The sequence below is a fragment of the Tupaia chinensis genome, unplaced genomic scaffold, assembly GCF_000334495.1.
Source record: "Tupaia chinensis unplaced genomic scaffold, TupChi_1.0 Scaffold000544_1, whole genome shotgun sequence".
NCBI classification, from domain to species: Eukaryota; Metazoa; Chordata; class Mammalia; order Scandentia; family Tupaiidae; genus Tupaia; species Tupaia belangeri.
This window is the reverse complement of record NW_006160056.1, coordinates 171397-190207: the sequence shown is the minus strand read 5'-3', so window position 1 is coordinate 190207 and position 18811 is coordinate 171397. Positions and strand designations below refer to the sequence as shown.

Here is an 18811-nt window from a genome sequence, read left to right as displayed (position 1 = left end):
TTATAAAACTACTCATTACCATTTATCCATCCATGACCAAGTTTATTTTGTCCATGAACTAGACAAAAATGAATTTTTGTCAATAATCAGAGAATTACACTTGATTAGAGTGGATAAACTCACAAGCAATAAGGACTCTCAGCAAAATTTCCTCAACCTGATTGAGTGTTGAGTACTCTTTTCATTTTAAATGCTAAAAATCCAATTTAATCCTGGTGAAATAAACAAATAAACAAAATTGTGGTACTTTACTGATACATAATTCAGTATAAATTTGCTGTTAGGCAGGGCTGGATTCATAATCAAAACAATCTCATTATAACTCTATCTCATTTCTCTAACACCATCTCTGTGTTTGTTTTTGGCTCCATCATAATCTCACCATCTTTCAGTCCAGCATATCATGGCTTCTTCTGGTTGGCCTCACCTATCTTATGGATATATAGATAGGCTTTCTCCTTGAGTTAGGAAATACATCTACCAGCTCTTCTCAGATTTCATCTTCACAGCTTGTGAGATAAAAGGAATAGATTGATTCTCCACCAGTGTCCATAGAGCAATTCTAAGGGAAGGGTCCTGATGAAACTGGCTTGGGTTGTATGTCCATGCTTTAAAGCAATCACTATGCTTAGTGTAAAGGCATCACCTACAAACAGAGACAAATAGTGTGCTTTAATTGACAATCCAAGCAGGGATATGTGACATGAAGAAAGTAGCCCTGAAATTAAAGAGAGGGCTAGTTAGATTCAGATATCTACAACACAGGTCTTCAAAAGTATGACAGATCTTCAAAATTATGACAAGTGGGGAGCCTGATGGTAAAAAGTAACACTCTGAGAGGCAATCCCACATGGGAGGTTCTCTGTTCAATGCTGGAGACCTCTGAGTATGTTGGAATAATTTTTCCCATGATGTGGGACTGGCTGAAAGCTTGGGTTGGATCATGGCTTCAGGACCCTGTTGAGGGTGCTGTCTCTCTTTGTCTCTGATGCTCTCCCTTTCTCTCTCTTTGTCACTCTCGCTCAAAGAATAAATAACCAAAAAAGTGGTAAGTGAAGGTCATACTCATGTTTTCAAAATAAAATGGAAACTTTCTAATTAACTCTCAGTCGCAATTAAACAAAACTGGCATTAGTTCCCCATTATCAGAAAATGGTCATTGTATGGATGGATAGACCACGTAATTCATCAGTGGGGGCTAAAAAATTGTAGGGTTCAAATTTTAAAGTCACCAAGAAAGGTGAAAGGATAATTTGTAAATGAGCAGATGAGGAACAGCTTTTATATCACAGTCGTAGAATAATGGCAGCTTAGAGCATGACCTTTATAAGACATTTCAGAATGGAGCAGTTTGACCAATGCAAGTGGGTATGAGTAACAGGAATGACTGTTAGCCTGGGCAGTATTATGAACACAGAAGAAGCGGGGTAAGGCAAGACCACCATAAGGTAAATACACTGCCTCAAAGTTTCTTTTTCCACAGGTTGGTCTCAAGATACTTTTAAATTCTAGAGGAAACAAAGAATGCTAAGTTTCCTTCTCACATCATCAACCAGTAGAAAAGCCACATACCAGAGTCTTGTGACAGGAAATGAAACATTGTGGCCTATTTCACAACTCTTTTACCACCAACCATTTACTTCTGCACTCCTGTACTTCCTTTTACTTTTTTCTTTATGAAGCTTTTCTGTATCTCTGCTTTTTCTCTTATTTTCTTTCCCTTTGTATTTATTCTTTTTAAAATCCTTATGCTCAGCTGTTTTTCATTTCCACATCACCTTTTTCTTATAAATCTCTCTCTCTAACTTTGATCTCACCAGTCCTAGGGTAACCTTTTATGAACCTAGGAAAATTTCATGTGTTTACCACACTAAAAATATATTAAAAGCCAACTATTTATTTAGTGTGTCTGTTATTCAAGGAAGAGTCACAATACCAGCAGTTTACAAGGAGTTAACTTGACTTGTGAATAGCCAATCAATAGATTATTTACTATGTGATCTATGTGATGTAGAAGCTAAAACAGGGGAGAATCCTCAGACTCTTTTTTCAATGACTATAGTCAAAAGAACAAAACACACTTACTATTTAATACAAAGTTAAATAAGGATATGTGAATTACGTCATACATAGAAGCAAGAGGGGAGAAAGCCTTCATACCAGGGTCTTGTGACGGGAAGCATGGTAATTGTTTTCAGTTGATTGATATAGATGACATCTATGGTGAAGTCTAATGAAATGAGGATTCCTGGGGGGATGGTATGGTCCATTTGATTTGGAATGATTTGATGTAGCAGGCAAAGTAGAAGTCTAAATAACCGGGAGGTTTTGGGACTTAATGATATCATTAATAGGGATAATAAACAAGGAGGGCAAAAGCTGGTTTGTTTGGTAGGGGAAATTGTTAAGCCTGAGATTATGGTGACATATCCAAACAACATATGCAAAAAATTATGAAAATCAATGTGTATGTAGAGAACAGAGGCAGGCCTAGAGTAATGAACAGCACGCCAGTAACATCTGTGAGTAAATGACACAGCTACTCACAGTACTCGCTTACATCCAGTCATTGCGTTGCAGTTGTGGTGTCATCCGCATAATCAGATCTTTAGGCTAGTTCTGGAATGAAGATGAAAGGACAAGTGTTGATAGTAATAGAGACTGACAACTTCTGCTGAGGGCTGCCTGTGAGTAACTCTTAAGTCACACAGAATATTGAGCAAAATTGACCTAATTGTTTTAAGTCCTTTTAGATAAAGAGATGTTTCAATATACTCCGGCAAACTACTCCATTATTTCACTAGCATTATCATCTGTCAGGTCTTTTCTCCATCAGGTAGGTTAATTCTCACCTTTTTCTTTTTGAGCGAGGTTTTTTGCTATAGAGCATGTGCACTCACTGGAGAGACAGTGAAAGAGATAGACAGAAAGTGAGCAATAACCTCCCCCAGGAGGGATGGCCTTGCCACCATCCCTTTTGCTCCACTCTCCTCTTGGGATATTGGGCATGCACACACACACACATGTTTGGTTTGGTTAAGCCACCAGGTCCAGGACTCAAACTGTGGTCAACTATGTGAAAGTTCTGTGACGTAACCATTATGTCATCTGCTGGTCCCAGGTCTCACTTTTTCAAACATTAGTGGGATATAATTACACACTTGAGTGTCAATCTACTTACCTCTTTTATCTGGGCCAAGGGAAGACACCTATTATCTGGTATGGAAGTAAAAGTCTCTGCAATTCCTTTTTTCCTATTCTCTCTGTCGAACAAATAAGACACTAGGTAAAAATTCACTGCCATGGGTGATGGATGTCATTGGCTAACATTCTTCTCATAGTGGGCATCCGGAAGCCAAAATAAAAAGGAAAGGAAAGGAAAGAAAAAAGTCATTGTTTGGTGGAATAAACCTCAAAACGACACAGATTTTAGAGGCGTGCATAAGCATGGGTGTTTATGTAACACATTATTGCATGGTCTGGGGGAAGGGAAAAGAAACATGGCAGAAACTTTCCTGCTGGCAGGAACTTTCCCACTTTCTGCATCTGGCGTGCCATCACCAGTGGACTTTCCTGCCCTTCAGCATTTGGTGTGCCAGGCAAAGGTGAGCAGAAACAGCGATCTTCATTGGCTAGTCAAGGACCCATGGCGAGCACCTATTGGACAATGGACCTTTAAGAATGAGCAGCACCCACCCTGGGTGTGACTTCTCTGGCCTCTGTTAAGACCACAGGATCTCACCCAAGAGCTTAAATGTGCTGGTTTATATTAAACCCCAAGGCCTGACTCTGGTATTTTTGCCTTAACCTCCTCTGACTCTGCCAGCAATCCCAAATCAAACCGAACAATTATCATGTAAGAACAATTTTTTTTCTCTTTGTAGAGTTTTATAATTGAGCTATAAAAAAAAATCATGCTATTCTAGAAATAGGCAACTCTGCCAAGTGCTCAAAAGTGTCATATTAACACTGTAACAAAGTTTGGGGCAATGGGAAAATGGTGGCAAATTCTCTCTCCCCAACTCCTACAAGAATTTTTAATATTCTCTGTAGAAACTCTTTTTAGATTATTTATATGTGTATTTCATGAGTGAGAGAAAGGAAGACCTCCAACAGGTATCATAGTCCATGTGTGCAGCAACTGAACTCCGATCTTCTGTGTCCTCTAGCCTTGCAGACTGTTGTTACCACTGTCATCACGGCTGGGCCTCTCTGTAGCAATTCTTATTTCTACCGAGCTACTTGCTAATAGCTAGTGATCAAGCTCCCTTTTTCACTATTGGGCCCTACTAACAGAGACTTTGAATGGGGAAAGTACTTTGGTGAGAGAAAAAATAAAATGTATTCTGTCTCCGATATAGCAATAAATAGCTTTTACAAGTGAGCAAATAATGAAACAAGACAACATAAAACAACTCCAAATATTATATATTATAACTCCAATTTTGGTGCCAGAAATGGTCTTCCTATAGAACATAAAAACACAAAGTCTTGTTTTTAAATTCTTCACTGAATTTAAAATGAATAAAATGCTCTGTTTCATTAAAATGTAGAAATTGTATTTAGCTTGAGAAGCCCTGTCCACAATGTGAGGGCCAGGAGAAAAGTAAGAGGAAATGGAGACTGTCTGAGAAAAGTTTCTGCAGATTATGTGGAAGTCACCACCCAAGACTCCACCTCCACTACAGTGTCAGAGAACTTAGCGTGCTTCAAACAAGGCCAGGTCTCTATTCTTACTTATAGAGAGAAGATGGCCTTCTAACCTTAATAAAGAAAATTCAGTCAAATATAACAAATAGGACTGAAGGTATATTTCTAAACTCACCTGGGATAATATAAATCATTAACTTCATTAACAAAACAGAATTTATAGCCAGTTTATGATAGCAATAAAGGTCTCAGGGATGTGAGTGGGTACACGGTCTTTACTTCTCAAAATTATTCTGTAAAATCTGTTTATTACTCAGAATGGAGATCAAGAACCTTTACAAAAATACTCCAAACCTCCCACATGCTTTATTGTACTAGTGAATGACGATCTTTTTCCTTACCCCTGTATCTGATTCTTAAGAGATGATTCTTCCCGAACTTCTGGGAGTTCTAGCCACTCATCCACCGTCAGTGTCAGCAAATTGACCGGGGATGGACACATCATCGACATTTTTTTAAATTAATTTATTTTTTATTATCATCATAATCTTGTTTATATTACATTGAATTGCATATAAATTTAGAGTGTATTACATTGCTTTTTCAAAAGGGAATGCCGTGCGTGTCAGTCGATACAGAGACATTAATCTTCCCACTTCATCATTCAATATCTTTTCATTGTTTTTCCCAATCATTATTATTATTATTCCAATTATTTTTTTAAACATCAATCACTATTTCTCATTTTTCCTGTAAAAAGACTTTCCCCATCATGAAATACTTCTCAGACCAATCCAGTTGAGAATACTATACATGTCATCATCAACAGGTAATAAGCCATATTTATTTCCCACTAACATCCTGCCTCTATTTGTTCTCTTGCTATCTTTCTCTATCCTCTTCCCTTCACCCCTCCCCCCCATTCCACACTGTCTTATTCTCATTAAGTACTTTCACTGTTTTCATGTCCTCCAATATTCGCTCTCTACCATAGAGTGCGGATAGTTGGTATATATTTGACCAATCAGAATTTCTTTTCTAGGAGACCAAGACGGACAAACTACTGAGCAAGATTACTGCAAGGATCAAACTGAAAGGTCAGAGAGACATGGCGGTAAGGTTTTCTTTTGGGGGCAGCTATGAGAAGCCAGTCTTCACAAAGAAGAAGGTAGGTGAGAGATGCAGGAAGGAGATACCACATTGCTCCAGCGGGACACAAATAGAACGAGCTGCACCAGGACTTTCCATAAAGTCTGGCTCAATTCGATTTTGTGCAATTGGATTCCATGATGTCCACTTTGAAATTCATTCCATGTCTATCTTTCTGTCTGTCTTCCTATATCTACCAATCCATCCCTCCTCCTTTTCTACCTATCTCTGTGTCTGTTAAAAATGCAAAAAAATTAAAATAACAAAAGGCTCTGCAAAAATATACCATTAAGTAAACTTTCCTCACTATTGACATCAGTGTATGATTAATAATTACCTTTGAAAGCAATTTGTAGGAGAGATGGGCTGATTTCTAAAGTATACCTGAGCATGAATGGTTGTCAGTTCCTCACAGGCAATTAAATGTGTTTTTCTTAGACTGAAAAACTCATGTTAAAATAAACCATTCAAACTCTTTAAATTTTTAAACATATCAAAAATATAAAATGTGAAATATGAGTGGATTTTCATATTTTTGAAATTGAATGGTCTCTAAAAATAGAAGTTCTTGGGGCTTATGACAGTCTTAACACATCCCTGGAGGTTTTTTTTTTTTTTTTGGAGAGGTTTTCGTTATAGGGCGCGTGTGCTCACCAGACAGACAGAGAGACAGAAAGCGAGAAATCACCCCCCAGAGGGGATGGCCATGCCACAATCCCTTCTCCTCCATTCTCCTCTCGGGAACTTGGGCACACATGCACACGCGCCCGGCGTGAGTTTTAAGCCACCGGGTCTGGGACACAAACCGCAGTCGACTACGTGGGAGTCCAGCGACATAGCCATTACGCTAACTGCTGATTCCCAAGGTTTTAAAGACTACTCAGCTGGTGTGGTATCACATGAAGAATGCTGGGCTTGAAACACTGCCCAGACTGTAAGCCCGTTTCTATTACACACTGGTCACAGAATTTAAGTAATTTTTCCCTAATTGTGCTTTTCCTTATCTTTAACTCCATAGGGTTGGGTAGGCTGTTAAAAGTCTCTTTCAGGTCACCAAATATATATATATATATTTTTTTTTTTTTTTTTTTTGGAGAGGTTTTTGCTATAGGGCGCGTGTGCTCGCCAGACAGACAGAGAGAGACAGAGAGATAGAAAGCGAGAAATCACCCCCCAGAGGGGATGGCCATGCCACAATCCCTTCTCCTCCATTCTCCTCTCGGGATCTTGGGCACGCACGCACACGTGCCCGGCGTGAGTTTAAGCCACCGGGTCCGGGATTCGAACCGTGGTCAACTACGTGGGAGTCCAGCGACATAGCCATTACGCTAACTGCTGGTCCCAAGGTCACCAAATATTTAATTTGATATATTTCCAATAAATTTCAGGGAAACTTTGCTGATTTTTGAATTGTTTTCCCAAACAGTAGGGCCTAGAGTCTATAGCCTGAACTCTTCCAAGAGGAAGAATTGAAATAAATAAAATTTTGGCCTGTTTGACTGAATCTGATTAAAATCAATGAATTTTGAAAATTATCATTGTCCTAGATACCCAAATAATCTCTCTTTACTGCTTCTAACTTCTAAATTGCACACTTTCATCTTATACCTAAATACACATGTACATTCAAACACACACATAAAAACAAGTCTTCTTACAACTGGTTCCCTTTGTGTGTTCTCTTCTTCATAAACACATTTTTTAATCTAGAAATCATATTGTAATCACATATTCATATCCTCAGAAGGAAACACTATAGACCTTCAATGGGTTTTGGTTATGGAACTCTAAGTCTTTCTTCTTCATTAGACAATAATTTCTTTCAAGGTTGGGAGAAATATACTTCTGTTTCATTAATTTTAACGTTTTCTTCAGGCTGGCTCTATAGCCTGGTGGTTAAGGGAGCTGGATCACACATGACTGATTGGAGGGTTGGAGTTCTGGGGGCTTGAGAAACACACTGGGTGCATGTGCATAGGGTTCATGTGCATGTGTGTCCCAAATCTTTTTTTTTTTTTTGGAGAGGATTTTTTTTTTTTTTTCGCTATAGGGCGCATGTGCTCGCCAGACAGAGAGAGAGAGACAGAGAGATAGAAAGCGAGAAATCACCCCCCAGAGGGGATGGACATGCCGCAATCCCTTCTCCTCCATTCTCCTCTCGGGATCTTGGGCATGCATGCATACGCACCTGGCGTGAGTTTTAAGCCACCGTGTCCTGGACGCGAACCGCGGTCGACTACGGGGGAGTCCAGCGACATAGCCATTACGCTAACTGCTGGTTCCCCATCCCAAATCTTGAAAGGAAGGAGAAACGGAAAAGGATTAGTGATATGACCACTAATGGGTGGGGTATGGACTATGAGACGTGTGTGGGTGCTTTCTCCTTTTTCTCTCTCTCCTCTCTCTTTCTCTGGTGAGTACACATGCCCTCTGGTAGGAAAAAAAATGTTTTCTTCAAAGATCATTGTTTTATTGTTGTTCTTCAAGTTGAATTACACTGTTTACAAAAAAGCCTGTGAGAAATGGCATAGACACTCTTGTCCTAGGGGTTGGGGGGCTGGTTTAGCCCACAGAGAGAACCTGGTGGAGACACCACGGTGCTTCAGGACTGGAGGACAGTCTCTGCCAGATGCTCGGAGTGCTGCCTGCTCACAGCCTCTGCTACTAGACCTCAGGAAACTGCCTTCAGCAGCAGAGTTGCCTCTCCTAAGGCCTCACCTACTTCCCAAGGAAACCTTGTCCAAACACTGGTCAATGAGAGGTGTCAAGAGCCCTCGTTTGGGACAACTGATTTCTTTTCAGAGAATCAGCTATGACCAGGATGACTGTATCCCAGTCCAGCTCTCTCTGCTGAGTTCTGTTTTCTCCCCTCCTGCCAGCAGGTGATCCAGAGAGCACTCTCCAAAGAGCTTCGGGAATGCCGGTCTCTATCTCAGAGCTGGCTTAATGGGGCCCAACAAGGAGTAAGTACAAACCACATCATTAGTTGACATCTGTTGTAGGGCAGTTTGGGTAAAGCTGAAAAAACTCACATCATTCTAATTATGGTAGTGACAATGGGCAGAACACTGTGAATTTACAACTTTAAGATGGTCACTTTACAGCAAACTAGCACTATACACCATTGTCATGCAGCATGTCATCTGGGACATTCCTATTAAGAGTTCCTCAAAAGAATCATGGTACTGCTATATTTCTAGCCTAATTTAATTGGTCTGGGATAAAGCCTAGTCCTCATTAAAGCTTATTCTTTTCTTTTTTCTTAAAATTTTACATTGCTTATTATGCATTTCATTTTTTAAAACGTTTATTTATTTATTTATTTAAAAACTGAGACAGTAGAGCTAGCCAGGTAGCATGGTGGTTAAGGCAGCTGGATTCCACATGGCCCACTGAGTTGCAGACCAACAATTTGAAGAAACAAACATGGCACATGTGCAAACCTGGCCAACATCCTGAGATGAGAATGGGGGAAAGATTGTGGCATAGTTTTCCCCTTAGGCAGTGATATCTTACTAACCCTTTCTCTCTTTCTCTCTCTGGCAAGTACATGTGGCCTACAGCAAAATTTTTTAAAAGACATAAATAAAGAAAAAGAGAGACAGAAACAGGCACCCCCAGAGTCCACTCAGGATCTCGGATGCATACCTGTGCCCTGTGTGTTATAGGCTGACTGGGCTGGGGATCCAATCTGTGGTCTGCCATGTGGCTTCCAGTACTACAGTGTGATTTTTTACCCTCTGTATCACCAGGCTGGGACAATTCTTTTGGCTTATATACATATTCACTTCTGTTGGAATATGCCTAGGAATAGGAGTTTGTGTGTGTATATCTTAAATTTAGTAAACACTAACAGTTAACCCAAGGGGTTGTATCAATTTACATATCCATCAACAGTATTTGAGAGTTTTAGTTGCTCTATATCTCTACAATACTTGGAGATTGAACATATATGTGTGTGTGTCTGTGTGTGTATGTATATATATATGTGTGTATGTGTGTATACGTACATATGTATGTGTATATATATATATATTCCTCCACATTTTGGACAAGGTATAGTGTTATTTCATTGTTATTTTTATTTGTGCTTTTCTGACATATATTAAATATATTAGATCAGGGGCTATCAAGTGGCATGGTCGTTAAGGGCAGTGGACTCCCACATGGCTGACTGTGGTTTGAGTCCTAGACCTGGTGGCTTTCTTTCTTGTTTTTTCTTTCTCTCATTCTCACTCTGTTCCTCTCTGGTCAAATTAAAACAAATAAATGAATAACTAAAATTGAATAAAATAATTAAAAAATATATTGTGTTGTCAAGAAAATCAAACAGACATCAGAACAAAGCAAAACTGGGCATCTGAGTGTTAGTATACTGAAGGTAGGTTATGCCAGTTTCTGTGCAGCATGTTAAAAGTTAGTTAGGACTTCTTCACTGGTGCATATGAGTTATTGAATAGTCATGGTTTTGCCCCCTTTTGCCAAACTTCATTCCAACCTTTCTAAATAATAGCTCTCTCTGCTTTTTTTTTTTTTTTTTGGAGAGGTTTTTTGTTATAGGGTGCATGCGCTCGCCAGACAGACAGAAAGAGACAGAGAGACAGAAAGCAGGAAATCACCCCCCAGGGGGGATAGCCATGCCGTAATCCCTTCTCCTCCATTCTCCTCTTGGGAGCTTGGGCACGCACGCACACGCGCCTGGCATGAGTTTTAAGCCACCGTGTCCAGGACTCGAACCGCAGTCAACTACATGGGACTCCAGCGACATAGCCATTACGCTAACTGTTGGTCCCTCTCTCTGCTTTTTTAATGGGGTGCACACCGTAGCCTCACAAACCTGTAACTCCAATAAAATCTGCAGGGTTCTCGCTGAAGCTGCTCTTATTTGCACAGTGATTGCATCGTGTTTGCTTCTTGCATCTGATTAGCTAGAATATTTCTCTTTCCCGCTTTTAATATGTGACATCACGTGACCTAGTTTGTGTGTAGGAGCACTGTATCATTGGTTTCCAGGACCTCAGGTATCAGATACACACTCTTGTCCAGAAAATGACTTCCTTTAGGTTTGTAATACCTTTCACAGGAAAGATTAATGAGGAAAATCTTTATGTTCTGTGTAAAAACAAAATCAAATTTATATACTAAAATCATTTCTCTAAAAATTTAAGTTTTCATCAAATAAAAATTAAAATGCATTTCTGATATCCAAAAATTAGAAAGAAAAGTCATGACACATTTTTGCATAGCAAAGCACAGAAAAATACATCATGACTTTTCTGATGGCCCAATACACTGGCCATTTAGGTATCCATTCTTTGTAAAGAGACTTCAGAGTTTTTGCCTTTCTATTGAGTTGACTATCTTTTCATTTTTCATTTGCAGCAGTATGTTACATCTTCTCCATATAAATACCTTGTCAATATATGTATTATAAATATCACACACCATGTAGTAACTTATCTTTTTACTTTTTTACTGGTGTTTAATAAACAGGAGCGATTTAGGTATCCATTCTTTGTAAAGAGACTTCAGAGTTTTTGCCTTTCTATTGAGTTGACTATCTTTTCATTTTTCATTTGCAGCAGTATGTTACATCTTCTCCATATAAATACCTTGTCAATATATGTATTATAAATATCACACACCATGTAGTAACTTATCTTTTTACTTTTTTACTGGTGTTTAATAAACAGGAGTTCTTATTTCTTTTTTTTTTTTTTTGAGAGAGACTTTCACTGTAGGGCGCGTGCGCTCGCCAGACAGACAGAGAGAGACATAGAGACAGAAAGCGAGAAATCACCCCCCAGGGGGGATGGTCACGCCACAATCCCTTCTCCTCCATTCTCCTCTCGGGATCTTGGGCACGCACGCACACGCGCCCGGCCTGAGTTTTAAGCCACCGGGTCCGGGACCCGAACCGCGGTCGACTACGTGGGAGTCCAGCGACATAGCCATTACGCTAACTGCTGGTTCCCAGGAGTTCTTATTTCTAATGGAGTAAAGTTTATCAAGATTTCTCTTTTTGGCTAATGATTTTTGTATCCTGTTTAAGAAATCTTTTCTATCTCAAAAATATTTACCTACTCTTCTTAAAGTTTTGTTTAACCTGTCAGTTTAAGTTATAATCCATTTAAAATTAATTTTTAAAAGTTTCTTTCACTCTTTTCTCTCTCTCTTTTTCTCTTTTCATGAGATAGAGAGACATGCATATTCAATAGGGTCTCATATTCACTCCCTCTGTAGACATGCTGCTAGACAGGACTACAGGCATGCACATGCACATGCACATGCACACACATAGTAGGTACAGGTCAACCAGGTACTGAACTTGGGTCTTCCAAATGGCTTCCAGGATTGCAGAGTATTGTGCTACTACTGTGCCACTGTGGCTAGAACAACTATGCATGAGGAAAGGATAGGAGTTATTCTTTCTCTGTACATGTATATACCATTGAATTAATGGCATTTATTTTTTAAAGTGCCTTTCCTTCATCATGCTTCATTATCACCTTTGCATAAATCAAGTGATCATACATAATGTGGAAGGTAGTGTAACGTTTATCTGTTGATATCGATGTTCTGTAAAGCAAATCAAGAAGGGGAATTCGGTATAAGCCAGTTACAGGAAAAATTTTTTGAAAGCATAAATGCATTTTAAAGAAAATACCAGACTTGATCTTCTGGGAATGATTCTTGGTATGATGATTAAATCATTTTAATGCTGTCTAATGTTCTACAGCAATTAAATTCAGTCTATAAAAATTAAAAGAATCAAATATTGAAGATATAACATTTGACCACCTCTGCTGACTATGATATTATGGTTAGTAACAGACAAGGTAACAAAATTGGATCTTTTGGGCTTTGGCTACAAGTACTTTTGTGTCAACAAACTAAGCAAACTGAGATGAAATTTCTTGGGAGCCCCTGATACAGTTATAGAAATCAAGAGTCATGAGCCATTGTCATTAATAAAATAGAAAAATTGCATAACTGTCAACTACATCAAAGTGACAGCAAATTTCAATCCCTGAATAATTTATTGAAATGTTTGTCTCTCATATATACATAATGAATCTGTACCAATGGAGAAAACAAGTCAATAGAGTGATAAAATAACCTGTCTGTCAAAGTGTCTACTATAGAAAGAAAACTAGGTTGTATACTTTATATTTCTTTTTTATTTTGAATGTATCAAGATGATAATTCAATACAGTTCTTGAATAATAAATCCTATTAAAATAAAATGACAATCAACTTGAGTAAATTAGTCTTGAATGATGGGCAATGCAGAATTTTAAAACATACAATACTCATATTTTTCTAGACAACAGAAATTAAACCTATCTTCTTTAATCTAAAATGATGTTTTAGAAATGTCAAAGATGTCTTTAAAATTAAATATTAAAAGACCAGCCTATACTAAGTGCCTATTTTGTAATTTAGCTTTATATTACTGCTCTTCTGTAGGGTCAGACATTCAGGAAAATAAGCAAACAAAAGAATCACAGCAACTGATTAATTAACATTAAGGAAGAAATCACTTCCCAGAGTAAGACTTTAATAACACATTAGAATTTCTGGGAGAGTGAAACATCTTGAAGTAAAATATAAGAAAAAACTACACCCTGAAACCATACTTATTTTCACAGGTTTGCTGGAATCACACTCACCTTGAGGACATTTTTAAAAACTTCCCTTACATGCTAAATCACTAGAATTTCACTCAGTTATAGCTCAGGAACTACACTAACCACTTATTATAGACAGAAATCAGTTTGGTGGGTGGTTGGGAAGTACTGTGCAACTGACAATCTCTCCTTTCCTCACTCCTCTCCCTAAGGGCATCCAAATATATTCTACTTCCTTACTTCCCTGTAACTGTTACTGTTGAGTTTAGTATTTATGTTTACTCAAGCACTCTCTGTAGATAGACACATCACCTATATTCACTCATTTTCTTTCATTTTCCCTATAAATTATGGCTCCATGTACTCAGAAAGTTTTTTTTTTTTTTCTGAAGATCAGGGCCAGATTTGGGGCATGCAAATTGCAGTTGCATGAAATCTGTTGTGTTATTTTTGCACCTTGAAAATTTAACATATCGATATGTCTCTAAGTCTCTAAGTGTATTTACCAATTATGTTAAAAAGTTCATTTCTTACCAAAAATAAATATTAGAACAAAATTCATACTAATAATTAAAAATTATATATTGTCCTAGAAGTACAAATAGCAAATAAAAACACCATGACAAGTTGAGGGGATGGGAGATGGCAGGAAGTCACAGAAGACAGTAAAAAGCTCTATGTGTTATTATCTTTAACTGTACTTTTTTCCTGTTTTTCTTTTTTTTCTTTTTTTTTAATAGTCCTACTGCATTTGGGGGATGCACTGGGCAAATTATGAAGCTGGCTCTAAATTAGATTTTAGTTCCTCATTTCTGCTAACCATGGCTGAAAACAAGGACATCAGCACTAGTAAAAGTCCTGAATTAGGGAAAACAAAGCTTAAACTGGTGGCTATTTGACAACTTGAAAATTTCCTTTGCATTCTCAAGAATCTTTATAATTTTTATAAATTATATTTCCTCTTTAATGGTATTGCTTTACATTACACAAGACCTACATGTTCTTCTACAAGTTTTCATTATAAATGTACATTGGTTCAGTGGTCCTATAGGTGCTACAGGCTTTGATTGGCCATCAGAGTTCCAACCATATAGTTAATGTGTTTCATTGGCTTGGTTGGGATCATCATTTCAATCTCTAGGAGATATGTGCTTTAAGTAGCAAATGACTTAGAAATTGTTTTGTAAGTCAAGAGATATCTGATTTTAGTTTATATTTACTTAAAACTCACACATGATGCCTAAGATACCAAATTTGCTTCATGATTGGATGACTTATTAATGCTTATTTAACCAGTTTTTAGAACTTGGTAGGCTGTTTTCCCTTGTTTGGTCTAGTCAGGAAGAGGTAAGACAGATGGAAAGAAAGCAAATGGATGGGACAAAGAAAGGTGCAAATTTCACACCAAGATGTAAATAAAACATTTCCCACTCATATTCTTGCTTCTGTTATTACTGCAAGGTATACTTAATGTTATTAAGTCATTTATCTCCTAGAGACTCCCAAATATTAGATGTTTTCTTCTGGCGTCCGCTGCGGGGCTTGGGTCTGGCTGAATCATGATCAGGGGGTCAGGGGGCTGCTGGTGAGGAAGAGAAAGAGAAAGTCCTCCATCTTGCCAAGACCTGGGAACTAGAAAGAATGAGACAAAGACATAGAGTAGAAATGAACAGAGGCAGCCTGAGCCTAGGTAGCCCAAGCAACTTGTGCCGCCGCGCAGTTGCTTGAGCCGCTTGAGCCGCTGCTGCTTGAGCCACCCAGACAAACTGGGCCTCTTTATTTATAGTTCAAGGAGACATTACACATGTATGTTTCATGACACTTCATAGATTGGTTGCCAGGTTATGGACAATAAGAAGCAGTTAACAAATCTATAAGGGTTTAGCCATACCTGGCCAGGTGTATCCCTTGGTGATAATCCCATCAAGAGAAAATCTCATCTTCTTTTCTAATGCAGAGAACTGGCTGTTAGTTGTGGGGAAGGAGCTAAGGAACTTCTCTATAAGGAGTGCACCACCACACCCAGAGAAGGCTAAAGAACCTTTCAGATGCAGAGCAGGGATTGGACTTTACTAATTGGGGTTAAGATGTTTCTTGAAGCCCATCAGATGTGTCTGTTGGAACTTCCCTAGTAATTGCCACCCTTGCTCTGTCTGCAACCAAGGTCAGGGAAAGACAAGTTACAAGGTTCTGCCAAACCCCAAAAGAGCAGGTGGTGTTTGCTCAGAGCATGTCCCCACACCTCAGATTCTCTCTCTTAAACGTGTCCCCATAGTTTTCTATGAGATCATCCTATGAGAATTGAGAGTAAGTTAAATGTTGTTCATGTCCAAGTTTTATTTGCTTTCAATTACTAAGAAGAGTTGAGGACTTTAATTTTGAAAGGAAAAAATGAGAAAAAAAATGAAAAAAAAAATCCCTCTTGTCTCTGTCACTTGTGGTCATGTTTAATAGTTATTCTTCTGTGTATTACAGTCATCTCTTCAGTACCATCTTTTGAATGCAAAATCTTTGGAGATGAGATTACCCTAATTTGAAACTGGCAATAGTAATAAGTGACTATTTGGGTTTTAGCTCAGGAAGTAAATAGGAACTAGCTTTGCCTGTCTGGAGTTATATCCTGGTACACCTTATCATTTTTTTCCCCTTTTAACTATATTCTCTTCTTATGTCTTCTTACATATAAGGGAAGTATCAGGTCATTGGGATAGTCATGATGTATTTTTCTATATAAAAATGCATCATGACTTTCCCAGTGACCTTATAGTATAATACATTTTAGGTCATCTAAATGGTCAGCTTTAGACTATATTTTAGTACATAACAATTTTTACATCTATATCAGTAAGACATCTTTAAGTAAAATGATTTTTCTAATATGATTTGATTATAAAGATGTATAATTTTTAGCAAAATAAGGTAGTGTTAGATTTTAAGTCAAAAAGGGAAGCTCGGTTATTTCTCTTATTAAATCTTCAGTGTTTATTTGTAATCATTGTCTCTGATACAATCCTCTCATTTAATATTTAATTCATTGTTTTTAGAGAATGGTGGTTTCTTTCCTTTTCTTTCTTTTTTTTTTTTTTTGGCCTGGTCAACTCCCAGCTTGGGCAGACGAATTAGGGTAGTGAGAAAGCAACTCCCACAGAGAAACATCTTCTTCCTTTTGGGATTTGGGCACACATGAGCATGTGTCTGGCATGTTTCTTAAGCTGCAGGTCTGGGACTCAAATTCCAGGCAGTCATAGGGGATCCAGCTACTTTAACCACTTGGGTTCTAGTTGGCCTGGTTAATATCTTTTTTATTTTTTTAAGACTGTGTATCTCTCAAATCACTATTGAATTAATATTATTTCCCAGGCTATTAACTTTCATTTAAAATTTTTTTCTCATGTATGTGTCTTTGTTTTTTTTTTGTTGTTTGTTTGTTTGTTTTTTTAAGAAAGTAGCTGGAAAGCAAAGATTTAAGTCATTATTATAGTTAATGTCTTTCCTGTGATACAACTAAGAGAAACACTAAAAGATCAGGGATTATTTTTTCAGAAATCTACTACAAAAACTTTGCAGCAAGAAAGTTGCAAACGTCCAGTGGGTTTTGAGCAACTACCGTGTATCTGGTTTTTTCAAAAGCCATATTTTACTGTTTCCTCACTATAAATAATCCTGTGAGATAAATGAAATTCTTGGATTAATCCTGGGCAGCATCCCACTTCTCATCCCTCCAGCAAGTTCATAAACGTTCTTTGGAATACTATCATGCATGAAGCATTATTTCGGTATCTTTTTTGTTAAATTGAAAAAGGTCTAAAGTGGGAAGGAGTTTAAAGGTCTTCCAGTGTCCCTTTAACAAATAAAAGTCATAGGTCTTTTGAAATGCAACAAAAGCAGTATTAAGAGAATTGTAATAACGCATCAATGCCTCCAAAGAGACCCCACGCCTTTCCTAGCCCTAAACGGAGCAGCGCTCCTATTCCAAGGGACCTGGTTTTCTGTACGCCCCAATTGGGCATGAGTCGATAGTCCTCTTCTGCCACTTACGTGTATCTCAGATTTTTTTTGTCTATAAAATGAGAAATTTGGACAATATTTTTTTTCCTGACTTTCCCCAAACTGACTCTGGAGGTCAGAGGGAATACGAGGCTGCTTCCGTAAAGCTAAGTAAAACACCTTCTTCCAACCCCACAGAAGCAGATTTACCGTTCTAAAATTAGAGGCAAGCAAGCTGAAAGCAGAGTTCTGGGTGTCCCAGGCGGACATCCGGGACCCAAAGCCACGTGTCGGTACTGCAATACCAGTCTCCTCTCTTCCCCAAGTCCCGCCAGTTCGAGGAGCAGGGTTCACTCCCCGCCGCACGCGCACTCTCTGCATCAGCGGCGAACTACATTTCCCAGAATGCATTTCAACCTCCTCGTAGCGTACCAAGCGCCCAGGTGACGCCATCAGGCAGCGCGGTGTTTAGGCTCTACTGATGTCGTGGCGCTCTTGGGGAAGAAGTTGGTGTTCCGAGTGACCCTGGTACTGAAGAAGTGGTCCGGGAGACTCGTGGCACTTTCCCACCACCCCCAACCCTTGCCCACCTTTTTCCTCCTAAGATGAGGCGTGCAGGCCTGGGTAAGAAGAGGGTCGAGGTTCGCAGTTCCGGGGCCCTAAGTACCATCAGGTTGGGCGAGGGGGGCGGGAGAAATTGTGTCAGTCTCCTGTCACTGACATCTGGACCAGAAAGCCAGATGTCTAAAGGGGATCTTTGGAGGCGGTGCTAAGGGGAAAGACTCCATCTGTCCCACATCCTAGGTGTTTCCTTAAGTTTGATGCAGACTCAATTTTGAATGATAGGTCAGAGAGGAGTGGAGGACTGGCGGTGGGTATGTGCAGTACAAACTAATATTCAAGTTTTTGAATCACCCTCACTGACTGAGGGTGATTGTGGAAACTGCTTTAGTTTGCAAAGTTCGGCACCAGTTTCTACTGGCCGTAGATTCTAGGTTTTTTAGTTTTGGTTTTGATTTTTTTTTTTTGTTTATTTGTTTCTTGTTGTTGTTTTTCTGTTTTTTGTTGTTGTTGTTGGTTGTCTTTTTTTTTTTTTTCCCTCTCAGGAGTATAATTTGAAGGGTGAGTGAGTGATGCATAGGAACTTTGGTTAGTCTGGTAACAGTGAGTTACAAAGGTAAATGTACATGTCACTATTGTGAAAGCTCTTGGTATGTGTCATTGGGGTCAAAGGCACTCTCACCCAGAACATTTCTTATCTGAACCTTATTCCACTATTAAGACATTAGGATGTGGTAAGGTTTGGTGATTTAATATTTCTCCTTGATCCTGTGGGTTAGGAAACTGGCTGGCCCAGCAGCAGGGATAAGTTTAATGTAGGAGGTTTAATGGGG

General features: G+C 38.7%; 1 protein-coding gene and 1 long non-coding RNA gene across 2 annotated transcripts in view; one reads left to right on the top strand and one right to left on the bottom strand.

Moving 5' to 3' along the window:
• Positions 1-246: 246 nt before the first annotated feature.
• Positions 247-3260, bottom strand: LOC102493177 (uncharacterized). Its single transcript, XR_335823.1, has 3 exons — positions 3182-3260; positions 2548-2619; positions 247-646 (listed from the first exon to the last, which is right to left on the bottom strand). It is a non-coding gene; the product is annotated as an uncharacterized LOC102493177 (long non-coding RNA).
• Positions 3261-17866: 14606 nt separating this feature from the next.
• The window catches only part of BET1 (Bet1 golgi vesicular membrane trafficking protein), a 12849-nt gene continuing 11904 nt past the window's right edge, over positions 17867-18811 (top strand). The window contains exon 1 of the mRNA XM_006157477.3: positions 17867-18041. Within this exon, the coding sequence (XP_006157539.1) occupies positions 18023-18041 (19 nt within the window). The 5' untranslated portion in view covers positions 17867-18022. The remainder of the gene's footprint in view (positions 18042-18811) is intronic.